The sequence below is a fragment of the Tyto alba genome, unplaced genomic scaffold, assembly GCF_018691265.1.
Source record: "Tyto alba isolate M040663 unplaced genomic scaffold, T.alba_DEE_v4.0 Super-Scaffold_7, whole genome shotgun sequence".
Taxonomy (NCBI): Eukaryota; Metazoa; Chordata; class Aves; order Strigiformes; family Tytonidae; genus Tyto; species Tyto alba.
This window is the reverse complement of record NW_024881328.1, coordinates 10,424,761-10,447,665: the sequence shown is the minus strand read 5'-3', so window position 1 is coordinate 10,447,665 and position 22,905 is coordinate 10,424,761. Positions and strand designations below refer to the sequence as shown.

At 39.0% G+C, this 22,905-nt stretch overlaps 1 protein-coding gene and 1 long non-coding RNA gene across 3 annotated transcripts; one reads left to right on the top strand and one right to left on the bottom strand.

Moving 5' to 3' along the window:
- Positions 1-266: 266 nt before the first annotated feature.
- On the top strand, positions 267-20,589 carry LOC116964243. 2 transcript variants are annotated; one of them, XR_004408634.2, is made up of 5 exons: positions 267-350; positions 963-1,035; positions 14,918-14,999; positions 19,639-19,726; positions 19,957-20,589. It is a non-coding gene; the product is annotated as an uncharacterized LOC116964243 (long non-coding RNA). The 2 variants fall into 2 exon arrangements; XR_004408633.2 differs by having other exon boundaries at positions 19,639-20,589.
- DDX18 (DEAD-box helicase 18) lies at positions 9,577-21,087 on the bottom strand. The gene is made up of 14 exons (XM_033003146.2): positions 20,893-21,087; positions 20,596-20,745; positions 19,492-19,632; positions 18,838-18,973; positions 18,267-18,367; positions 17,954-18,153; positions 17,753-17,867; positions 16,100-16,239; positions 15,064-15,225; positions 13,918-14,070; positions 13,086-13,199; positions 12,300-12,356; positions 10,945-11,122; positions 9,577-10,322 (listed from the first exon to the last, which is right to left on the bottom strand). The coding sequence occupies exons 1-14, from the start codon at positions 21,020-21,022 to the stop codon at positions 10,180-10,182; spliced, it is 1,920 nt and encodes a 639-aa protein (XP_032859037.2). The 5' UTR covers positions 21,023-21,087; the 3' UTR covers positions 9,577-10,179.
- Between the last annotated feature and the right edge of the window lie 1,818 nt (positions 21,088-22,905).

Genomic DNA, 22,905 nt, shown 5'->3' with positions numbered 1-22,905 from the left:
CGCGCCGGGGCGGGACAGGCGCCGCCTCCGCCGGCTTCTCCCCACAGCCCCCGTGAGGCGACGGGACACCCCCTTCTCCCCACAGCCCCCGTGAGGGGACGGGACACCCCCTTCTCCCCACAGCTCCCGTGAGGCGACGGGACGCCCTTTTCTCCCAGAGCCCCGTGAGGCGGTGGGACACCGCTCCCCCCCCCCCCCCCCCCCCCCCCCCCCCCCTTCTCCCCACAGCCCCCGTGGGGCGGGGGGACACCCCTTTCTCCCCACAGCCCGTGCCCGCCATGTTCCCCTCAGCGCTCCTACCAGAATGTCGCCTCTCCTCGAGCAAACGGCCCCTTCCCGCCGCCTGCAAGGTGGGTGATGGTTTTAGTACTGAGCACGAGTTATTTCTACGCAGCAGCGTTCAAATGGGAATTTTTCTAGTTCTTAAAAAAAAAAAAAAAAAAAAAAAAAAAAATCTGAAATTCTCTTTAAGTGGCCGGGAACATTTCCATCTTTATGCCTGATTCCGGGCAGCTTTACGGCACAGTTTCTCTACTATGGGCACGTGCCCAGCCTCTGAAAATGTGCCCTTCTCCTGGTCCTTTCCAGTAACTACCCTCAAGATCAAGATGTTTCAAAAATAATTTAAGCCTGTTACACAACCTCTTTTAAAGTCTGTAATAGATGTTAACAGGGTGGTATGCATAAAGGAGACACAGCAATGAGCTTTGTCACTTCCTGAGTAATAAAGGGTGACAAGTACCATGACAAGATCATATAGCAACCTGGATATTACATTTAAAATGTGTTTAAGGTATTATATCTAAGGTATTTGAGAGGTATCTTTCATCCCTGTTTTCATTCCTGGGGTCCTTTACAACCCACAACCAGCATTTCCACCCCCTTTTTTTCCCCTTAGCCTGTTACCAGGACAATTTCAGTGGGAGTTACTGGACAAAACACAGTCTCTTTTCCCTTACCAGGTCATATGGAGCTGTTGAGAAATCTCCAAAGGAGTCTGAAGTTGCAGAGGGTCAGAAAATAAGATCAAAGAAGGTCAGTGAAGTTTGTTTCCTTGCAAATAGCAGTACAGCTACAATCACAGACTGTAATGGGGCAGAGTTTGGGGGCAGGACGTTAGTTGCTCATTTTTGAGGTAGAGAAGAAGTATTTTCTGGGTCAGAATAATCCTGTCTAAATGAATGCTGCTCAAATCAATGTTCTTCACTTGCATTCCCGTTCACTGAAGAAACACCACCATCTGACAAAACACAAGCCTCTCACAGCACCACTATGTTACCCATACAAGCAGGGTCCAGCTTGGATTATTCAGGGATCCCAACTTCAAAAGTTGGAAGAATGATGAAATATTACAGAAATGAAAGACAATGCATGTAATCAGAATAACCAGGCTGTTTTGTGGTTAACTACCGGGTGCCACTTCACTTACCAGATGAACAATAAAGCAAATAAATCCTTTTCCAGGCTCTTAATGAAGACATGACTTTAGTTGTTCTTTCCTATAGTAATTGTAACAAGTGCTCTAGCGTAAGCCAGGAGCAAAGAGAAAACTGTCTGCATTACTTACCAGCTTTTATTATTAGGAGAAAAGGACTTCTGAGTGCTGAATATCTTGCATTTTGCCACTTGAGCTTCCAATAAGCAGAATCTGACAGAGCTTGTCAAGAAAAACCTTTTTACAACACTGCTGCAAGTTAAGCCTAAAGCAGCATCTGAAATAATTAGACACTGGTGAAAATTTGTCAGGGTTGGCAGATAGCATGTGACTGCTTCACAAGCAGCTTTGCATGCTTTGTCTTTATATTGCTTCTTTCTAATTTGTGTCTTATTTTGTTAGTTAATGCTACTTTTAAAATGCCAGCTAAAGAATCACTGAACAACACTTTATGCCTTTAAAAGACACCCAGACTTAAAAGCAGTAAGGGAATCAAGCAGATAAAAAAAAAGCTCTTTAACTTCTAAATGTTTCCACAATTGTCAGTCCAATTCTGTGAACTTAATAAAGGACTTAAATAACCTTGTCACAATTTGAATAATTCAGGTATTAAAGAAAGGCTGCAAACTAACACAACTCTGACTATCTTCACAAGTTTCATGTTTAGGGGCCCAGATGGGCCAGGGTATGATCTGTTTGTTCCTGCTCCTGCAGCAAATTAGGTTGTCTTTTTCTTGTGTGAGAGTACTTCGTTTGTGGCTTGTGGACTATGTGTGTGCCACCATTAAAGCAGCCCAGATGATCTCAAAATCTTCCTTTCCTAGAAGCTGTGTTGTCCCGTCCCTCTACTCCCTCTATTTATTATGTGTATGTTAGGTGCCACATCCATGTAGTTACATTACAGTTCACATGTCAAATGCATTGAAATCTCCCACTTTTCCTCCTGCTTGGCTGAAATAACCTAGTCCTGTAACACAGAGGCTTGAATAAAGTCTCAAAGGGGGTTATTTTTTCTTTACAGTTACCCCACTGCTGTCTTGTCCTGTGAATGCAAATGCTTAGTGCTCATCAAAGACTGCTATGGCAACAGTCGCAGAAACCAGGGTATATTTCAAAAAAGAGAATAGGGAATTTAAAAAAATGAGGAGACTTGCATGTATTCACATATTCTAAATAACAGAAAAGCAAATAAATGTTGCATGAAATGATAAAATTAAAAAAAAAAAAAAAAAAAACACCGAGAAAGAGACAAACCAAAACTAAACCATACTTTTCTTCTACTCAAACTAAAGGATGATCTAGTTTACTTTCTGCACAGTTACAGTGTTACAAGTTGCTGTCATGTCAAAGTGCAATGAAAACAATGAAAATCCTTTGTTTCATTCACTGATATTTTTCAATGACTTCAGAAACTAGTCTGCATCTTCATAGTTTCTTTTTTCAATGAAGTATGGCAGTGTGTATCCTCAAAAGACAACTGATACCACCAACTGTTTAATTGCTTTTAAAGTAAGCAAATAAATATGTGACTAAGGACTTGGAGCTAGATGATAGAATTAACAGTAAATACAAAATAACATCATCTTTCCATCTGGATGTTTTGAGCTTTGTGGGCTGAGAAGTCTGAGGGATGTCAAACACAAAAGGGTGGAAAATACCAATCTGCTTATAAGTCTAAGAGCAGAAATACTTTATATCTTCCCTTGCATCTGTTCTCACTCCTCCATGGTGACCTGAGAATTGCTGAGAAAAGGACTTACAACAGAGGAACTGCAAAACATATTTCCTAGGCCTTATCACCTTACCAAACACCACCTGCAAAACTCACTCTTCTGGCTGTTGATGTCGAATCTCCTCAGACTCAGTCTTGTCATTTTTTTTTTTTTCTGTCAGTCTGAAAGTTTTTAACTTAGCTTAACCCTCCCCGCATCCTTACAATTCCTGTCCAAGCTCCCCTTTGTACAGCTGTGCTAAAGAAGCGTCTGTCTTCACCAGACAGCAGCTACCCGGGCCAGCTTCATTAGAGCTCTCTGCTTTCAAGCACTTTCAAGGACAGCATGCTGCTTAGGAACAGCTTTGGAGGATGATGATTCATCCAGATGACAGAATCTCAGCTCATTATGTGAAATGATGCTGTATTTTTTATAGCAAATATATAACATTTAAATATAGTTTACATTTTTCAGAAGTTTGCTTTTATCTGTTACAGATAGAAGCAGCTTATTTTTAGATGTTATAAAGGGACTAAACTGAACTTGACTGTTTTGAATCGTTTTCCAGTTGTTTTAAATACAAAAGTCCTATAAGAGCTTCTAGTAGCTGCAGTTTTAGTCCATCCTGTTCTCTTCTCTTTAATAGAAAACCAGCTTCCTTTATAAAGCATTTTTCAGAAAAATCAGTTATATAGATCCTGCAATTAATTGGATAAATATCCAGAAAAAAAATCAGCTCAAGGGAAAAACAAGCCCTCAAAAGCCCTTTGACAGCTGGTTTCATATTTTTATGACTGAAAATGTGATCGAGAATCTAGATGTCACATAAATGCTAGCTAGTATTGATTTTATTAATAATAATGAGCAAATCTTTGACAGAATAATTTACACTGAAATATCAGTTTTATGTAACCTATGAGGATGCGAGCCACTAAGTGCAAGATTTTCAAACACAAGGAGTGGTTAGCAGAGATGTGTACACCTGCGTGAATTAGGTTTACCACAGGGGTGTGTGCATGTATCTTAACATATAATGAGCCCTAGTACAGCTAAGGCCAACACATGAATACAACAGCAGCGGATTTGCTAACCTTAGGCTTTCCACCTGTTAAAACCGCCACATAAAAAACCCCCTCAATAGTCTATAGTTGAGTAAATCTAATTTGTCTGATCTTGACTACTGGCTTCTACTACTGCCAATGATCTTGAGGAGTCAGAATTTTTTTTTTTTTTTCAAATTATTATCTTCACTATGTACAAGACATGCGCTTTCTACTTGTGGATTTTAGTTTCTTTAAATGTCAGATTCAAAGTTATTTAGGAATCCACATCCATTGATTTGTATTTTAACTGATGTCCAAGAAAATTGCAGTGTCCAGATGCCTTTGACTCTCGTTCTATCTCACTTCAAACCTGTGCAGCAACTTTTTACCCATTTGTCTTAAATTTGGTAGAAACAGCCTTCTTTCCTTGTACAAAGTGTTCACAAAACATTCCCTCTATGGGCCACCTATTAGTACTAATTAATTCCACTGCCATTATAACATGAACATAAAGCAAGGCCTTTGTATGAATTTATCATGGGTAGAAGTCTGGAACGTGCATGTGTGTGGCTTACTTCTCTGTGCAGTACTTTTGAAAACACAAGTTTCATACCCATACTCAAATAATTATTTGAATGAGTTTAACATTAATTAAAACCTGTAAATCTTATTGATTAGTTTGTACCTAAACTAGCATTGGTGTTATTAAGTATCCTTATTTACAAATAATCCCTTGCTGAATTTATGTAAAGTGGGACAAAAAATTTTAGAGAGTTTACATAAAGTTATAGTAGCACATACTCGCAAAACACCAGAAGATTCTTAAAATTTTGCAGTGAAGTAGAAAATACAATGTTAAATACTCATTTAGCACTTCATATAGTTTTGTTATAGGCCATCTGCAGCAAGGGCTTAGAACAGGTCAAGGATTCTTCTCCTAGTGTGAAAGAATTACCTCTTTAAGTACTACAAGCCATTTGGCTAGTTTTTCCTCTATCACAATTACAAGACGAATGTATATATCAGTGAATACAATTTATGTGGAATGATGAAGTTGCTTTATGTTTTTTTTTTTATATATTTTGTTTCTTTTTTTTTTTTTTTTTTTTTTAAGCAGTATCATTTTAGAGTTACACCTATGCTCTCAGGTTACATTTTATAGGTATTAGTGTTACTATGTACCTTCATAAATTAATTCTCAGGTCTCTTAATAACAATTAGAGAAAGGTGCTGGGTAGAACTTACCTCCTACTCAAGTCTGTTTTCTCTTACCGTACAGAGAGGGCTTTATTAATTAGAAGTAGCAATATATCAGGAACACTTACCCAGTGCTTATAAGTAAGACTTAATAGTTCCTACAAATTCATATGGTTTGTCAACTCCTATGAGTGAACATCTAGATTTAGTTATATAGAGTAATACGTTTAATATCCTTGTAATTGTCAACATTCATAGGTGAGGACCTCAGAAAGCCGTGAATGGCTAAATATCTTCAGATGACAGCCAAAATAGAGAGGAGCATTTGGAATAAGTTTTGGAACTGTTATACAAGATTTTGCAGAGCCTATGATTTTCTTCTTTTTAATTCTGACCAACCAGGAAAAAATAGTAGGTGGTTATGTTTTTCAGTGCTGTAGCTTACAAAAGTGTTTGGGAAGATGGACTGCTAGTGCAGAGTATGCTCAGATATTTTTTTGAAAGGTGAATGCAGTTCTTAAGCTGGATGACACCGATATAACAAAGTGAGTGTGTGTCTAGACAGCACCCCAATTTTCCATTTGTCTTCCATTCTCTTAATGGCATCCTTCCTCTACCTCTCCTCACAACTCCATATCAAAAGTTTATCGTGGTGGCTAAGAGAAGAAAAAGAAAGGTAATCTCTTCCCCACGTGGCTGTGCAATAAAGAGATTTGACACAAGCAGCATTATAGTATTTATGACTTTGATGCAAGCCAGCAAATTTTTTAGAAGCAAAGAGCATTCCAGTTCAAGAGGCTGGATTCTTATTTTCGCAGCTCAACATCTTCTATAAATCTAGAGCAAACAAAAGCATCAGCAACAGTTGCATGAATTCTCCTGTCAAACCACGCAGCTAAAATCCTGAGGAGAAATCAAGCTAGTATAGCAAAAGTCAAGAGCAGAGACATTTTATTCTGCATGCCTGGCCAGTTGATTCTAGGCTTCTTTCAGCATTGTTGTTTTGATCTGAAAAAAACAAAACAAAACAAAACAACCAACCTACCTTTTAAGGGCTAATAACTGGCTCTTTTCTAGTTACGTTTTTAGATCTCTGTAAAATCTGTTCTAAGTTTTGGGGGGTTGAAGTAACTGGACAACTATCTCCTAAACAGGACAGCTGTAGAACTAAAACCAAGTCACAGACCTGTCCTGTATCCTGCCAATACTCTGCCTTCCTTCACAGTGGGAAGAAATTGGAGACCTCTACTAAAATGTTATTTATTTTTAATCATATAGTCCTTTTCATCCTTTCCTGTGAGAGCTTGCTTCCCCCAGTTTGAAAGCAAATCATTAGCATATCTAAAGCTTTGGTAGCTTACTTAAATTGAGTCATCAACTCATACATGAAACAAAAAGACTAATTCCTGCCAAAACATAAACATACTTCTTATTTACAGCAGACCTAAGTAGATAGTATTCTTGCTCTACACTGTCAACATACATGCCCTCTACCTGTGACATTCACCCTGAAAAATTTGATGGCAACACTTTCTGACTAGTCTTGTGCTTGTCTGTAACTCGGCAGCGTTATGGCACGGGAAACTCATGACAAGATTTTTCATGATTATGAGCAGTAGCTTGGCAATGGAATTCTCCTTTATGGGCCTATTCCAAGAACTGTCAAAAAAATCTTCCAGTTCAAGCAGGACAGTTTTGATCACCCCCTTAAGTGGTTTAAAGAGTCCAATTTCTTTGTCAAGGTTCTCAGAGAAAGAAGGCAATTTCTCAAGGCACACAATATTGGTCCCCAACCTATCAGTCACTGTTATGAGACAAGCCTTGAGAGTCTGATGGCTGAGGTCTATTAACTGCTCACAAGATTGATAACAGGGAAAATTGCAAAGGAAACGTTAGATTTCCAATCAGTCTGACAATCTTTTAAACTTCTTGCAATACCATAGAATAGATGCTGCCTGATACACACAGGTATTTCATCAGAAACTATTTTTCATTTTTAATTCCATAAACAAAGAGAAGGTAGCTGCATCTGCACAAGCCAGGGAGCTGAAGCCTTTCTCTTTCAATTCTCATATAATCTCAGCTCGGGAATTTCTCTTCTGCTTAATCAGGAATTTACAGTGTGAAATAGCAGACTATGTAATTACTATAGACTGTGCAGCCATTATATATCTATAATGTTTAAGTAACTGTTAATTTAAGTAACTGTTAACTGTTTTCTGTGGTTATTTTGTGGGGTTTTTTAGAGTAAGCTAGTGCTACTCTAGAGCAATACCATCTGGTCTTTTAATCTTTCTTAGATGAGATTATTTCAAAGATCTCTTTGCATTAGTATATATAAGAAAATGCAAACCAAATATACTAGGGAGTAGTTGTGCAGACTTGTACCAAACCCAAATTTTTCAGTTGTCTTGTCCTCATATCAGCCTTCAGAAATTGACAGTGCCTCAACTCTTCCAAAGAAAAAAATTGGGTGAAGCTGGAGGTTGTCTAGCTGCAGGGAAAGCAGTCAGCCCTCTGGATGAGCAGCAACAGAAAAAAACAGTTCTCTGAGAAGCAGATTTTTGCCTGCCTACCTAGAGAAGTGGCAGGAATTCTGAGGTGCTTTTAAGCCCAACCAGTTCTGGCTCTGCAGCACATGGTCAGACAGGCGCTCACTGACTGTGCCCATCTCAGCTTTTTTCCTGTTCCAAACAAATACTCCACGCTACTTCATTCACACTGCTTGTACCCACATAACCATGCTCTGATCTTTACAGTGGTTTAGTGCAGCTTTGCTTACATCTCTCTCCAAGTAATTAATTTTGCAGTTCATCTAAGGAGTCCCTCTGAGTTAATGTCACCATCATGTAAGTTAATTCCTGTATAATAGCACAGCTGGCAGGTGTACACAGAACCCTTCAACTCTATGCTGCTGCAGATCTCAGAATTCTTAAAATGTACTATTAACACACAGCCATGAGATCTATTTTGATATCCGTTATTTATAAATATATAAGCAAACCCAGAATCAAAGATTAGAACTCAATGAGCTAGGCATCACATACTTAGTATTGCTTACACTTCAGAGCAGATTTTGCTTTTTCATTGCAACCCTGGAAGCATAAGACATTCAACTCCTAGTAACAAAATTAATCTACCTAAATATTTTGACATAGCGATAGTTGTTAGTATCTGACCAATGTTAATTAAGAGTCGCGGAAAGTCCATTAGGCTTAAAGTCAGCTGTTTCACAAAAAAGGGGAAAAAAAGCAACATTCCCAGTTCTGAATGGTGAAAGTACTAACAACAGATTGGTCATACTATTTTCCCCAAAAAATGATCTGGTTTCTCCAAGGGTGAAAAGAAAGTTCACCAGTATTTTTCGGCAATACCTCAATGAACATATCAGTGTTAAATCTGACATGCTACTTCAGAAGACCTAAGGAATTACACTCCATTTTATACTGGAATAACTACATATGCTTTTGGATTCCTAATTGGTCCTGGGTTATGTTTTAGAGGTAAATTAAAAGCTGGTTTACTGTGATCACATAGGGCCTAGATTTCTGGATTCTGTGACATTTCAATATTTTCCTGCATTGATGTACATTTTTAAAATACTATTGCCCCCCACATTGTAGCTTCCTAAGAAGTTACCTACTTCCACAATGGTAGATACTAAAATAATATATGTAATATAGTTATTCTACTTTTGTTCAACTTGGGTATTCTTTTTGTACTTAATCTTCATGTTTGTTCTGTGTGCAATGTGTATTCCACCCTCTTCCATTTCAGTCTGTTTCTCCCTCAAAGTATCCTTCTAGTATATTTATACCCCATTTCACTTTTTCCAGTTATCAAGTCTCTCCACCCCCTCAATCCTGTAGCAGTACTTTGACTTTGCCCATCACTGATCTGATAAACTAAGACTAAGAAGCAATTCAGTTTTGTAATTTGCAAGATACAACTGCAAAAATTCTCACTGCATCAAGGTTATGGAGTATTTTAAAAAACATTATCTGGGCCGAGTGCTTCAATTTATGTAATCTGCTTTTCTTAATTTTCTTTGCATATACATAAGAGTACACTAGACATTACCAGATGGATAAATTCAGATTTAAAGAGAACATGAAGGAAAACCAAACATTTCACTAGCATGTTACCATTTTATCACACAAAAGAAACAGTATTAAGCATGTCTCAGAGGTGGTGTAAGAGATATTTTTTTTTAATCTCGGACACTGTACTTGTTATACAGATACCATGACTGAAATTAATCACCAGCTCATACAGCCTTAATTATTCATAGGTATCCTATGTTCTAAAGGAATCTTCCTATATTCTTCAGCATATCTGATGGACAAACCAGAGTTCTATAGCACTAAAACCCCTTGCAATGATTCATGTGAGCAAAATTTTTTTATCTCACACTATTCTGTCCTTGTGTTGTCTACTCCAACAATTTTCAGAGGTGTGCATAGAAAAAAGTGTAAAACAGATTCTTCTATAAAATCTAAAAGTATTTTTACTTTCTTTAATAAAAAGCTCTGTAATATTGACTTAAGATAACTATATGCAATTACCTTCTTCCTTACAACAAGTATGGCAAAACTAGCTGGCCATATTCACTGTCTTTAGTCTCCCTTCCAGAGTCTTCCTGAATTGAAAAGATAAAAGATGATCCCAGAAACAAAACCATAAAGACCCCCCAAAATGCGAATAGAGTAGTTTAAATTGGAAGTAACTGTCAGAGGGTTTTGATCCAGGTAGTCTATTCCAATGCCACAAACCATTTTAATGAATGTATGGATTAACGAGAAAACTGCCGGCTGTCTGATTTCTTGCTAATGTGCTTGAAGATTTTAGCTTTGTGGACATTCTTCGATTTCTGGTAACCAAATCCCCCACCTCCACCTCTTTTCTGCAGTCTTCTGCCATGGTTGCTGTTCACATCTGGAAGTTTATTGGTTAAAGAACTTAAAAAGGAATAATTTGAAATGTTGCATTTTAGGTATTGTAAGGGTTATTAACATGAGAAAAATAGCAGCATTATACAAAAAGTTGAGTTGCATAACTACAGACGAAACTAGAACTTTGTGCCTGTGGTTCTAAATAATGCCTTTATTCCTCCAGTTGACCAGCTAAGCTCGTGAAAGTATTACTCTTTCAAATTCCATCCACTGGCAGGTCTGACAGTAAATCTAGACAGTCTTCTATTCCATGTTCTTGCCCCTGTATTTCAGTATTCCATGATTATTAAACTTAAGCACGTACCTTTCTGTGACAATAATTTCGCATGGAGAACAGTACTCTAGAACATGTATGCATTCCAGCAACAGAAGCACATACAGCACGTACATGCACTAAAGCACGGATGTTTTTAGACAATTTTTGCAGTTTTAATATTTGCTTTTAACATTTTAGTTGATAAACTATTGTTGGAGCATGAGGCATTTATGTGGCTAATAGCAAAATAAAATAATCAGTATTTCAAGTAGCACAGGAACTTCAGTAAGTTGCATTTAACATTTATAATGTAGAAATTCAGCTTTGAAACACTGCAGTAAAAGGATACTGAGGTCAACAAACGGCGGAACTTTAAAACCAAAGGAAAGGCTGACTTTGGGAAGATCCAAGTTATTGACATCATAGATCTGCTTCAGAGAATGTGAGTCATAAGCTCTAATGTAAGCTTTGTATGCTTCCTGGGCTGACTTGTGAAGGAAGTAGTTCTTCTCAATCAGTTTTTCCAGCTGGTGAGGGGGGAAAAACCAAAACAAACAACAAAACAAAAGACACATCCAATTACAGCTGTAACAAGTATACAAATTATATTCAAGCAGATTATTTACTGTGTGAGTTGCAGTGACATTCACTATTCACTTCAGCCAAATTGCCCTGTGACAGTAAAGTGTACATACATATATCAGAGTGTTTTTATAAACAGAGGGACAAAAAAAGCCTGAGGCTGAATTACAGTACAAATCCTCAGCAACATGAAAATTTACAGAACTATTAAATTGGGTTGTCCGAAACAAATTAATCAAGGCATATACAACTGCAGTCATACCCTGAAACTATGCGTATTGAAAATTAACAGACAATGACAGTATACTTCTAAAGTCAGACATCTAAACTGTACCATTCCATGTAATTCTACACATAGTCTTATCTATTATGGTGCAAACGGATTGTTAAAATAAGACTGTCTTCACTGCTTCTTGTACTTGCTATTTCAAATTTAAGTAACTGCAAAGAAGCTTTCCAGAGCTCTTGTCAAAAGAATGATTCACAGAACTGAACAATAGAAATTCACATCTACAGAACTATCTGAACTACTCTATTCAACTTTGTGCTCCATGATGATTTTTGAAGCACTGGAGCACAAAACAGGTTTAGCCAATGATGAGCTTTATTAACACCAGCTAGTTAAAAATACACCTGGACTATATACTAACATTTCTGAGTGTCAGTACTGGATCTCTTTCTGCACACTGAAGCCTGAGTAAATCATCTTATGAGACATGCATTACTCACAATTAATCTGCATATATGTAACTATTCAACAAAAGCTACTGAAACCCTGTGTGTTATGCCAGGCAAGAATATTCTGTTCAAAAGTTGAAAGAAGGTTTACATCACTATGGTTTTGCAATGTAATGCAGAAAAAATTCTTACATGCAAATTTGTACCGTATAATGATGACAATTTAGTACTAGACATTAAAATTAATCTTAAACTTCTAAACATTTTATCACTTTACTCTCATCAAGACACAGTATGGCAGGATTTACCGCACAGTACTCATCTGCAGGAAGTTTTCCAAACAAGCATACATATTTCTAAACTGCAGTTGTTATAGACAAACATTCTCTGTGTAAATTATTATACAGATATTTTGAGTAGCTGTAGGATGAAGTAATTTCATACCTGAGACTGGATGTCTGAAATTTTTGACCAAGAAAATTCAAATTCACTCAGTGGAACCTTAAAAAAAAAAAAAAAAAAAAAGAAAGAAAAAAGACATAAAATATCAAAAGTACTTATACTGTGTAAATAGTGAGTATGTTTAAGACCTGAAACAAATAGAAAAAGAGCTGCTAGATAACAGATTTTCTTTTTATTACCACAGCTGTATCTGTAAAGTGCCTTTAAATTAATATGCCAGTATTATCACTTCCTTTAAGCTAGAATAATAAAGATGCTCAGTATGACACTTTTACCACTTTAGCTTTTGGTTTAGAAGCTATACCACTGTAGTTACAAGTGGCAAAACTCTGTAAACAAGCCCATAAGGACAGCAGGAAAAACTATGTGCAGACTACATGTAGAAGGAAGCTACGCTTCTTTTGGAATTTAACAAAATACAATTGACTCTGAATAGGAAAAACAAAAACTGCACAAGCAACATCCGGGTTTTAATTTCCTCTGGATGGTCAAACTCCCAGTATCCTTCTACAAAGAGGTCATAGGAAATTTATTTATTTTTTAGTAATGCACACTGCACAGTTGCATTATAATTACACTCAATATTTAGCTTTGTGCTGACTTTAGACTTTAATTCAGATGCCCAGTTCAATATTTTCTACGCAACAGAATGTTTTTTTTCTTAAAAAGTTAAAGTGATTGATTATTCAGTGCAGTTTCTGCCTTTAAAAAAACGCTGCACAGTGGAAAAAAAGAAGCAATCAAAAAAAGATCTTGACGTAAGTTTACCCTGGCCTGTTTTAGGTAACGAAGAAAGCCCAGTTCTTCTGGTCGTAAAATGAGCAGAGCATGTCCTCTACCATTTATGCCTCTGGCAGTTCTACCAACACGATGAATGTATTCCTTTTGGAAAGAATAAGAAACAGCAAGATCAATCAGTCTTTAAAAAATGTAATTATAAAACAGCTTCGCAACCCCCACCCCAAATTTAACACTAACATAATGTAATGCAGCATCCATTATTTAAGACTTCTTAGCACAGACAAATGCATGAGGGAAACCAAGTGCTGAAGATGCAAAGCCTAATGCTGAGACAGAACCCCTGACTATTAGTATTTTACTTTTACTGTAGGAAAAAATATTAGTCTGCTGTGACTGAAAACTAAACTTTGCTTTTGGTATATTTGCCATGTGTATTTGTCAAAACTTATCAGTATTCTGAGTTTTGCCTGTTTACACTGGACGCTTATTCAAATAAGAATACTGACTTTCAAATAAAAATCAAATTTCCACTGGAAAAGCTGTCAGGAGACTCAGGGATGGATATATGAACTCATACTCCTCCTGAGAAGTGTTTTGTTGTATAGCTGATTAGATTTTAAATTAACAGCAGAAAGAATAATGATTTGAAAAGCAACTCTTAAAAGGTTAATGAAGGTCTCAGCTAGGTGCACATTGACCTAGGAGCTGGTGAAGGGAAGGGGAAGAAATCAGCGATTAAAATATGAACATGGCTGAATCTTGGCCTCTGTTAAGCAGCAGTTTCAGCTTTTCTTTGCAACTATGTTTGTAACTAGGATTTGATTTGTGCCTGTGAAGTTTCTCTATTTTCTTAACTTACTTTTGGATCATCTGGTGGGTCATACTGGACAATCCAGTCAACTTCAGGAATATCCAATCCTCTAGCAGCTACATCAGTGCACAACAGTATTCCAGATTCTGCATTACAGAACTGGAAAAATGTTGTAGTACGTTTGGTTTGTTTCTGCTTGCCCTAAAAGGAAACAAACACATTACGGATGAAATATCAACTAAATAATAAGTTAAACAATAAAAAAATCTGCCACCTTGTAAGCTTAAATCTAAACTCCTATTTCACATATCATTGCCAAAACCCTAAAATAATTTGGGGCATCATTCCATATCATGGACCTGTATAGACCAAGCAGGACCATTTTGCATTGAACAATGCTACCACAGTCAACAGCACAAGGCTACCTGAAGTGGGATCTCTCAGAAGTTACACTGTATATTCCAAAGCTTTAAAAATCTGGTTGCATAAGCATTCTTTTCAGGAGGGCTGTATAAATGCCTAAAGTTGAGAAAAAGGACGTTTGCAAGACTAGCAATATGTTACGACAGATTACAGGTTAAAAAATATAAACAGCCAAAACCATATTTGTAACAATTCTATCAAAGTATAGCGAAAAAAAATCCCCAGAAGAACAACATAAAAAAGGACATTTGCAGTCAGTTCTGTTTTCTAAATTTTCAATCAATTCTTTCTCCTACACTATGCATTTTGTAGTTTTTGCAAAAAGTTTAAAATACTCATCCAAATGGTAAGAATTGGCACAGTAAAACCAAACATTACCCTGGCGTTAGAAAAAGCACTCAACACTTCAGGGATCAGAGTGCTTGGATTCCTCCGACAATAGCTTTGCTCCACAATTTGAGTTTTAATGTTTATGAAAGGCAACCCCTGGGAAGAACACAGAAAGTTTTCTACACACAGAGTATAAATTACTATCAGTGTTCTGCCCTGGTTTGGAAAATAGCAGGATTAACAATACTGAAGTGTTGTTATTACACAGTCTTTGCTTTATCTCCTTCCTCTACAGACTAATCAAGATCATCATCAGTTTTGTGATCTGGGTGTCTGTTTATTAGAAACTGGACTGAAATAAACAAGGCAAACGTAAGGTCAGTAACAGCTTACAGGTACTATCAGATTAATTAAAAATAAATCAAAGAATAAAATACTTACATGTATGGCCAAAACAGGCAGATCAATATAGTTGAGTAATTCATAGTGGTACTTCACGGACATACACGAAGAAAAAAACACCATTAGTTTCTTCTTCCGGTTCTTCTTGAGGAATGTGAAGAGCAAAAGGAATCTTTTTTCAGATGGACACACTACATACCCCTGGAAAATTTTTAAATATTGTTAAATAAAGTAGTATAGAACAAATTTTTGTTTCAGCAATACAAGTAAATCAGGGAAGTGTTATGTTGTGAAACAAATATGCCAAACAGTTAATTTTTCCAGCTATATTGGGCCAAACTGTTCACTTTATCACCTGTACCTCACCTTGGTATATGAAACTCCTAAGGATTATGAATTTAGCAAAAAAGTTACTGTACTGACTTGAAATATGAAGAAGTAATTTTTAATTAATTCTCCAAACTACTGTCAGTTCACTGAAAAGTAGTTAGCTTATAAAATAAAAATTAATTTCAAGAACTCTGAATTACTGACATTAGTTATGAAAAAAACTGCACAGAGTTCTTAATGTTTTTTTATGACTTCAGGAATTTGAAGGAAATCTTGCTACTGGTTTAATCTTTCAAGGTAATACAGAGCTATTAGCAATTCTGTAGCAAGACTCATCATGTCAACTTCACAAACACAGAAACTGATGTGTACCTGAGGCAGCATGAATGAAACAGATCTAAACTATAGCTATCTCTGGTCAGTAATGTGAAAAATACAGTAGGAAAGACAACTGGATCTTATGTACGTAATATAGATTGGAGCTCAGGTATGTAATATAAATAGAGAAGTGTAAGCAACTATATTACTATTTCATGAGGTTTTATATCATCTATTCTGCAAACATGGACTAGATGCATGTAACTGACTATAGTTAGCAGACTGAATAAAGCCCTTTAAGCAACAGATAGCTTTTGTCCCTAAAGGATGGCAGACACCCTTTATGACAGTGTACAACCCAGTTAAAAACACACAGGACTTGCTGTGTTAACAGATCATACCCCTTTTAATAACATCTATGTTTTACCTGTTCAAGACCATCTACTGTTGCTGTCTCCTTGTTATCATCAACCCCAACATATAGTGGCTCTTTCTTCAGAGAGATCTTTGCCAGATCTTCAACCTTTCTGGTTTGTGTCGCAGAAAAAAGCATTGTTTGTCTGCGCTCTGAAAAAAATATTTATTTTCTTTTTTTAAAGGAAAACTGAAATAGCAAGTCCATAAAATCTCTAGCTGTAAACCTCCCTGAGGAGGGGAATTTTTTCAATTAAATTTTAATTCAAACACACTGCTACTGACAAAGAGAGGTGTAGTTGTATTACAGATTGTACAGGATGTTTACTTAGGCTGTCTTCATCCTCAAAATCCTAACAGCTATCAAAGCACCACATTTTTTCTCCTTGGGAAAATGTTAATCATCATTTTCACTCCAATTTAGACACAAACCAGTGATTTAAATAGAGACCGACCCTGTAATTCTAACTATAAATTGATTTAATTGACCTGAATATTAAAATTAAAAAAATTCATTCTAGAGACTGTGCAAGAAAAAACTCACCAAAACTAAAGTGCAAAATCAGTCTAGAACATACACATTTGTTTATGCTATGTAGTCACATGGCAGTACGTTTGTACTGAGCCTCAGTGGCTTCAGTGCTCTTCGAGCAGGTGTAGAAAATCTGCCCACCTAACATCTCTCAGCTCAAATATATATCCTGATCCTGTAACATTTTCTTGTTAGACAAGTAAATTGAGAATATAGTTAAGCAATAAAAAAAGACAGCCTGTTCCATTTCACAGCTGCAAGAACAGTAGCATTTGTGTTGCCCAACAACCATTGCCACCATTTTTGATTTTTTTTTTCCTGTTTTGTTTTAAAATGTAATTTCCTTTCTAACAGGACAGAAACAAATTAAACTTATGCAAACTGAAAGTTCCTTTGATATATCATTTTCCATTTCATGAAGAACATGTCACCTTCCCACTCTTCCTTCTCTTTCCGCTTTTAGCACTGTTCATCAACACTCTTCACAGGATGTTATTTATTGTATTATTCAGATCTGCATTTTAAACATGCAGATCTAAATTTTAACATTTTAGATGTGGAATCTCAAAATATTCATCACTGATTTTTTTATATTTCCATGGAGGGGGGGCTTTCTGAATGTTGAAAGTTAAAGGAAGAGCCTTGTTGACTCTGAGAATGTGTTTCATACATTATTTACAAAGAATAACCAAATGAAAGACGAGGAAAATAATATTTTAAGATAAATACTTAAACTTCCTTAAGATACTGTTTTTGGAGGTAAGAAGAAAATTTGAACTGCAAGTCAGAAGACCTTTTTCCTTCTATTTAAGCCTTATTAGGAAATAAAGAATTGTAGGAAATAAACAGGCAGAAGATGAAGGAGAGAATGTAGATGATAAACTAAAAGGATCTCATATGAACAGAATTATATTCCGAAAGTACATATGAAATCCCTGTCTTTCAGATAAATGATGTTAAAGTAATATATACTAGCTATCAGAAAAAAAGGACAGAGTAAGACAATCCCTCTGAAGTGCATTTACAGAACTATAAAAATTAATGACTTCTCTTATAATAATTGAGTCATAAAGAAGACATAATGTTAGTCAAGTGATTTCCAGGAAAGACAGACTTTTTTTTTTTTGTTCTTACTTGGTAGAAGTTTTATGATCTGTTTCATTTCTTCTTCAAATCCAACCTCCAAGATACGATCCGCCTCATCAATTACCAAACACTGTAAGTTCTTGTACATGAAACCTGGAGTGTTCTAGAAGATTAACAAATTCAGAATCAGACAGGGACAGCAGTTTTATTGGTTTAATAACACAGATTAGACATCAATATTTTATCTACCTGCATATGATCCAGCAGTCTTCCTGGTGTTGCTACAATGATGTTGATTCCATTTCCAAGTTTCTGTGCTTCTGCTGATCTGTTACTGCCTCCCATTATCAGACCATAGGTGTGAACATGATGATTCATAAGTTCTTTCAGAACTCCATAAGTTTGCATAGCAAGCTCTCGAGTAGGAGAAAGAATAATAACTCCTGTTCCTAAAAAAATACATCAGACAAGAATAAGTTACAATGTGTCCAATCCCCCTTCTAGGCACCTCCCTAAATGGCTGCACCACAGTAAAATTCAAATGTGAAATGAGAAGCCTTACCGTTTCTAGGCATGAATTTTAGCTTGTAGATGAGCTCTACTGCAGGAATAAGAAACGCAAGTGTTTTGCCACTGCCTGTTTTTGCAGCAGCTAGAATATCCCTGTATGCAGCAAAATTAGAAAAAGAAGTATTTAGCTGATTGTACAGAGAAAAGAACAATCCTATTTTGAACAATGCTGACAATGTAAAAGTATAACACGGCTTAAAGGGTACCAGTGGAGTTGGTATTACGAGCTCAGTGCAGATGGGGTCCACAGCAATTGGTCACTATGTCTCTAGTGACTGTGCGAGACAGTGCCTTTGAGACACACTGATAAGGCTAGTGAAAACAGACTTCACTGCTTTCAACCCCAAAGGCAAAGCTGTTTCCATGAGCTTACCCTAAGTATTTGTTCACATACAACAGAGGTATTTTGTTAACCTGTATTAATGTCTATAAACAAAATATATAAAACATATGAGAACACATCTTTAAAAAACCAACAGTTTATCTGCAGAAAGTCACACTTCACACATTTAGCTTCCTAGAAAAATTCACACATTTAGGGTCAATACAGACATATTTCTTACCTCCCTTCCAGAAGTGGCTTAATGCTTTTATGCTGAATTTCAGTCATGTGCGTAAACCCCATGTCATTTATGCCTTTCAACGTATTCTCACTGACAACACCAGCCAGGGAAGTAAAAGAATTGTCTTCAAAAGCACCTGAAGTGAGGGGAGAAAACATATTGAAACTTATTTCTTCAATCCTATCTGTCTTAAGATTACCCAGTTAAAACTGACCTAGACGAAAAAAAAATCAAAGCACTTTTTCTTATTCCTTCCTACCATAAAAATCCAAAGACATTAACAAAATACTCTGTGTTAATGTGCTCCTAAGAATTCTACACAGAGCTGCTAAAAACGCACTGCTTCTCCTGCCAAATTTTTACTAGTCATACACCTCCATCTTGTTCATCATCGACATTTTCCTCTACAATTAAACATATGTATATATGTTTTAAAACAGATTTTCACTAGTAATTTTAAGTCTAATAGAAATGTGTATATAATGCAAATTTTGAAGAACAGTAACTCAGTAATAGCTGCACAGTTGCCAGCATTGTGGCACCTATATTCAAACACTTGACTTATAAAGCTAATTTTAAAACTGTAACTTTCTCTGGAAGAAAGTGTTAGACCTTGTATTTTTGCACACGTATGAAAAAGAGAACACAACGTACCTGTCACACCTAGTGGTAAATTGGGCACTTCATTCTCCTCCCCCTCTTCCTCTTCCATTTCTTTCTCTCCAGAATCCTGTTTCTTTTCATCTTCTACCTCCACAGATTCTTCTTCAGTTTTCACTTTTTTAATTTCTGTTTCTACAGCATTATTTTATAGAAGACAAGTAAGTTAGAGACAAGAAAGACACGTTCATCATTAAAAGCTGCTCCACAGCGTGAATTTCTTCACTCTGTAAGTCACTCACAAATATCATGCTTTTTTCGTGGGGTTGGAGGGGGGCAGGAGAAGGGGAAGCAAGATTTTTCCGTGAGACATTCTGAGGCTGGGAACAAAACACTCAGAAGTTCCTTGCACACAGTCTGCTTTGCACAGTAAACCAGTGAAGCTTAATGTATACTATATGAAATGTTCTGTGGAGATGAGCAACAAGTTACAAATTTTTTTTCCTATCTGTAATGCAGACATCAAGTTTCCAACACCGTTTGTGCTCAGGTCATGTGAAATGTTCTGTCCTGAGTACCTGAATCCTCAGAGGACTGCATGTGAACTTGCATAACTGTGAGAAGTGTCACGATGATCAAACACGTAAGAGATAGAATTTTCAAATATATAGATATATATGCCTACAAAAATATACAGAAATCTAGCAATATTTGCAGGATGCAATTTTTGGGGGTAGTTTCCCAGTATACTTTCATTCCATAACATACAGGCTGGATGCATTGCCACAAAGCCATGTTGGCTGAGCATTCCACGCAGAAACCACCCGCCTGCCAAAGCTCTACTTTGACAGACAGCACCTACAATTTGTCTGACAAACAAGCAAACCACCTAAACTTAACGTTACCGAGCAGAATCCTATGCAACGATTAAACTGGTTGCGAGGGGTTCAGTGCACATCGGAATTAAAATGTTTCATGTGGAATAAGGAAGGGGGTAACACCATGGGCCTCGGGGGCTGTGAGGCCCACACCTCGTACTTCTCACAGGCCGGCCCACAAACCCTCTCCGACGGGGGGCAAAACGAAAGCAGCCGCTTTCTGGGGTCTCCGAGAGCCACTCGCCCTGAGGGACAAGTTGTATTTGTCAAGACAACGCACCGTCCCCCGCAGCAGACGCCGCTTTCCTCTTCTTCTTCCTCCTCTTCCCCTCCCCGCCGCGGGGGCCGGCAGCATCCGCGCCCTCCCTGCCCGCCGCCTCCGCCGCCTCCGCCGGGGAGCCCTGAGGTGCCGCCTCGCCGGGCGGAGACTCTGCACGGCGCGGAGATACATTCCGGAGAGAAACGGGGGGGGGAGCAAAAAAAGAAAAAAACAAACCGAAATCAGCGACGGCTCCGCGAACGCTCAACCGGGGAGAGGCTCCGCAGGGCCGCCCGCTCGCCCCCGTCCCCGCCGTACCTTCCCCCTCGGCCGCCCGCAGCTTCAGGTTGCGCTCCCGCAGCTTCAGGTTGCGCTTGTGGATCTTGCGGCGGAGCAGCCGCATGGGCAAGTTGCCCGCGGCCACCGACACCGACCCCGACCCCGACATGCCGCCCGTCCGCCGCCCGGGCCCCGCCGCACGTGGGGGAGGGCGGCGCGGCGCAGACCGGCGCCGCCGCGGAGCCTGACGGGCGGCCCGCAGCGCCCCCTAGCGGCCCGGCGGAGGCAGTGCGGCCCGGCGGGACCCGCGGCTCCCCAGGAGGCTACGGGGGAAATGCCCGCCTTTCGGGGGGGGGGAGTCCCCGCCTCTCGGGGAGGTCCCCGGACCTCCACCGTGTGTTCTGCCGTGGGCCCTTGAACCCCCGCACCTCAGCGAGGGAGGGCGGAAAAGGCGCCGATTTACCCTGAGGAAGGCAGTCGCCATCTCCGCCACAGACACCCGCTCCCCCCCCCCCCCCCGCCCCACAGTGCCTGTTTGCGCGGTGGTGCTGCCTCTACTCATGGTTTAACGGGTGTTTAACTCCAACGGGAGAAACGCTCCCGAGCACACACCCCCCGCCCCCTCTGCTGTTCCAAATTCAGCACCTGTGGATGGTTTTGGGGGCGCCCTGCGTCGCCCTCTTCGTGTGCAGGCCGGCGGGGCTGGGCGCACCACTGTGTGCCCCACAGGGCTGCCAAACCTCAGCCCAAAGTGGAGCTCCCCACCCGCCGTGGGCTCCGCTGGCACCCCCGGGGCAGGCACCGCGCGGCGACTTCCAGCACGAAAACTTGGTGAAACTTTCGGGCTTACAGATTCCCCAGCACCGACGCTGGGGACAAGGGTCACAGCTGTGCCTAAGTCCTGCATCTTCGGTAGCCACCCAGTCTGCTGTCTGTTCCCCCCGATGGATGCAAAAAACATTGAAATTCCTTGGATTTTCACCAGCCTGGCAGCTCTAGGGAGCAGGCCAAATCTGGGAGCCCGTCATTTCCAGCGCACGGTTTCTTGGAGCTCTGCTAGGCAGGACGCGCCAACTTGAGCTCCCAGTTCCACCTCGATTCCAGCGATGGGCAGCAAGGCCTTATCTCACAGTTGTCCTGCTTTTTGGCTCTGCATTCCCTTCCCAGGAGCGATTCCCACAGGCTGCCATGCGATGCCCTTCGGCCCCTCCGTTGCCAGCAGATGGCACAAACAGAACAGGAATTTACAGCGGATCGCTTTGATATCTTAAACCAGTAACCACCGTGTTCTTAGAAATCTGAATGACTACAAACTGTGTCAGGTTCAGCCTGCGATACCTCGCTGTAGTGCAGAACAAACTGCAGGACTATTACTATACTAATTTCGAAGTGTTTATTGCATATAACATTTGTTTTTCAAAGCTGCTGATGTTAGAGATAGAGCAAAAGTCATTTTTCACCATCAATAATTGTTGTCTTGCAGAGGTCAGAGGGATCACCAGTTTGAGAATTAAATTTGTTTTGCCAGAACTACTGAATATGAGCCACGTGGTACTGCCCAGACTTTAACAGACTGGATAACAGGTCTGGCCACTGTCTTACTAAGTTGAAAGGACAGCTGCCATCTCCATCAGCTGTATTTGAAAATAAACTAAACCATATTCAGCAAGAATGGCTTTTGGTACAAAACTCCAGGGCAACTCAGTTCAAGGCTGAATTTTAAGCATGTAAAAGTTCCTCGTTGCAACTCAGTGTAATTTAGGTTCTGGACATATTTTCTTCCCGGTTATCTTATATTGTGTCTGCAGAATATATTTTTAAGTAAACACAGGCTTGCTCTTCCTAGTCTGTACTGATTTATATGTATGTGACTAGGTTTACTCTTTGGATCCAGTTTTAAACCAGCCAGTGCTTCTTTCTGGAATATGTTCAATTGTGCAGATAGAGTCAATAAAAAATTAGGGCAGAAGGGAGCTGCTACTAATATTTACACTGAGGGAGGAGAAAATTATGTCCTTCAGGCATGGCATAGTCCATATGTTCCTATCTTAA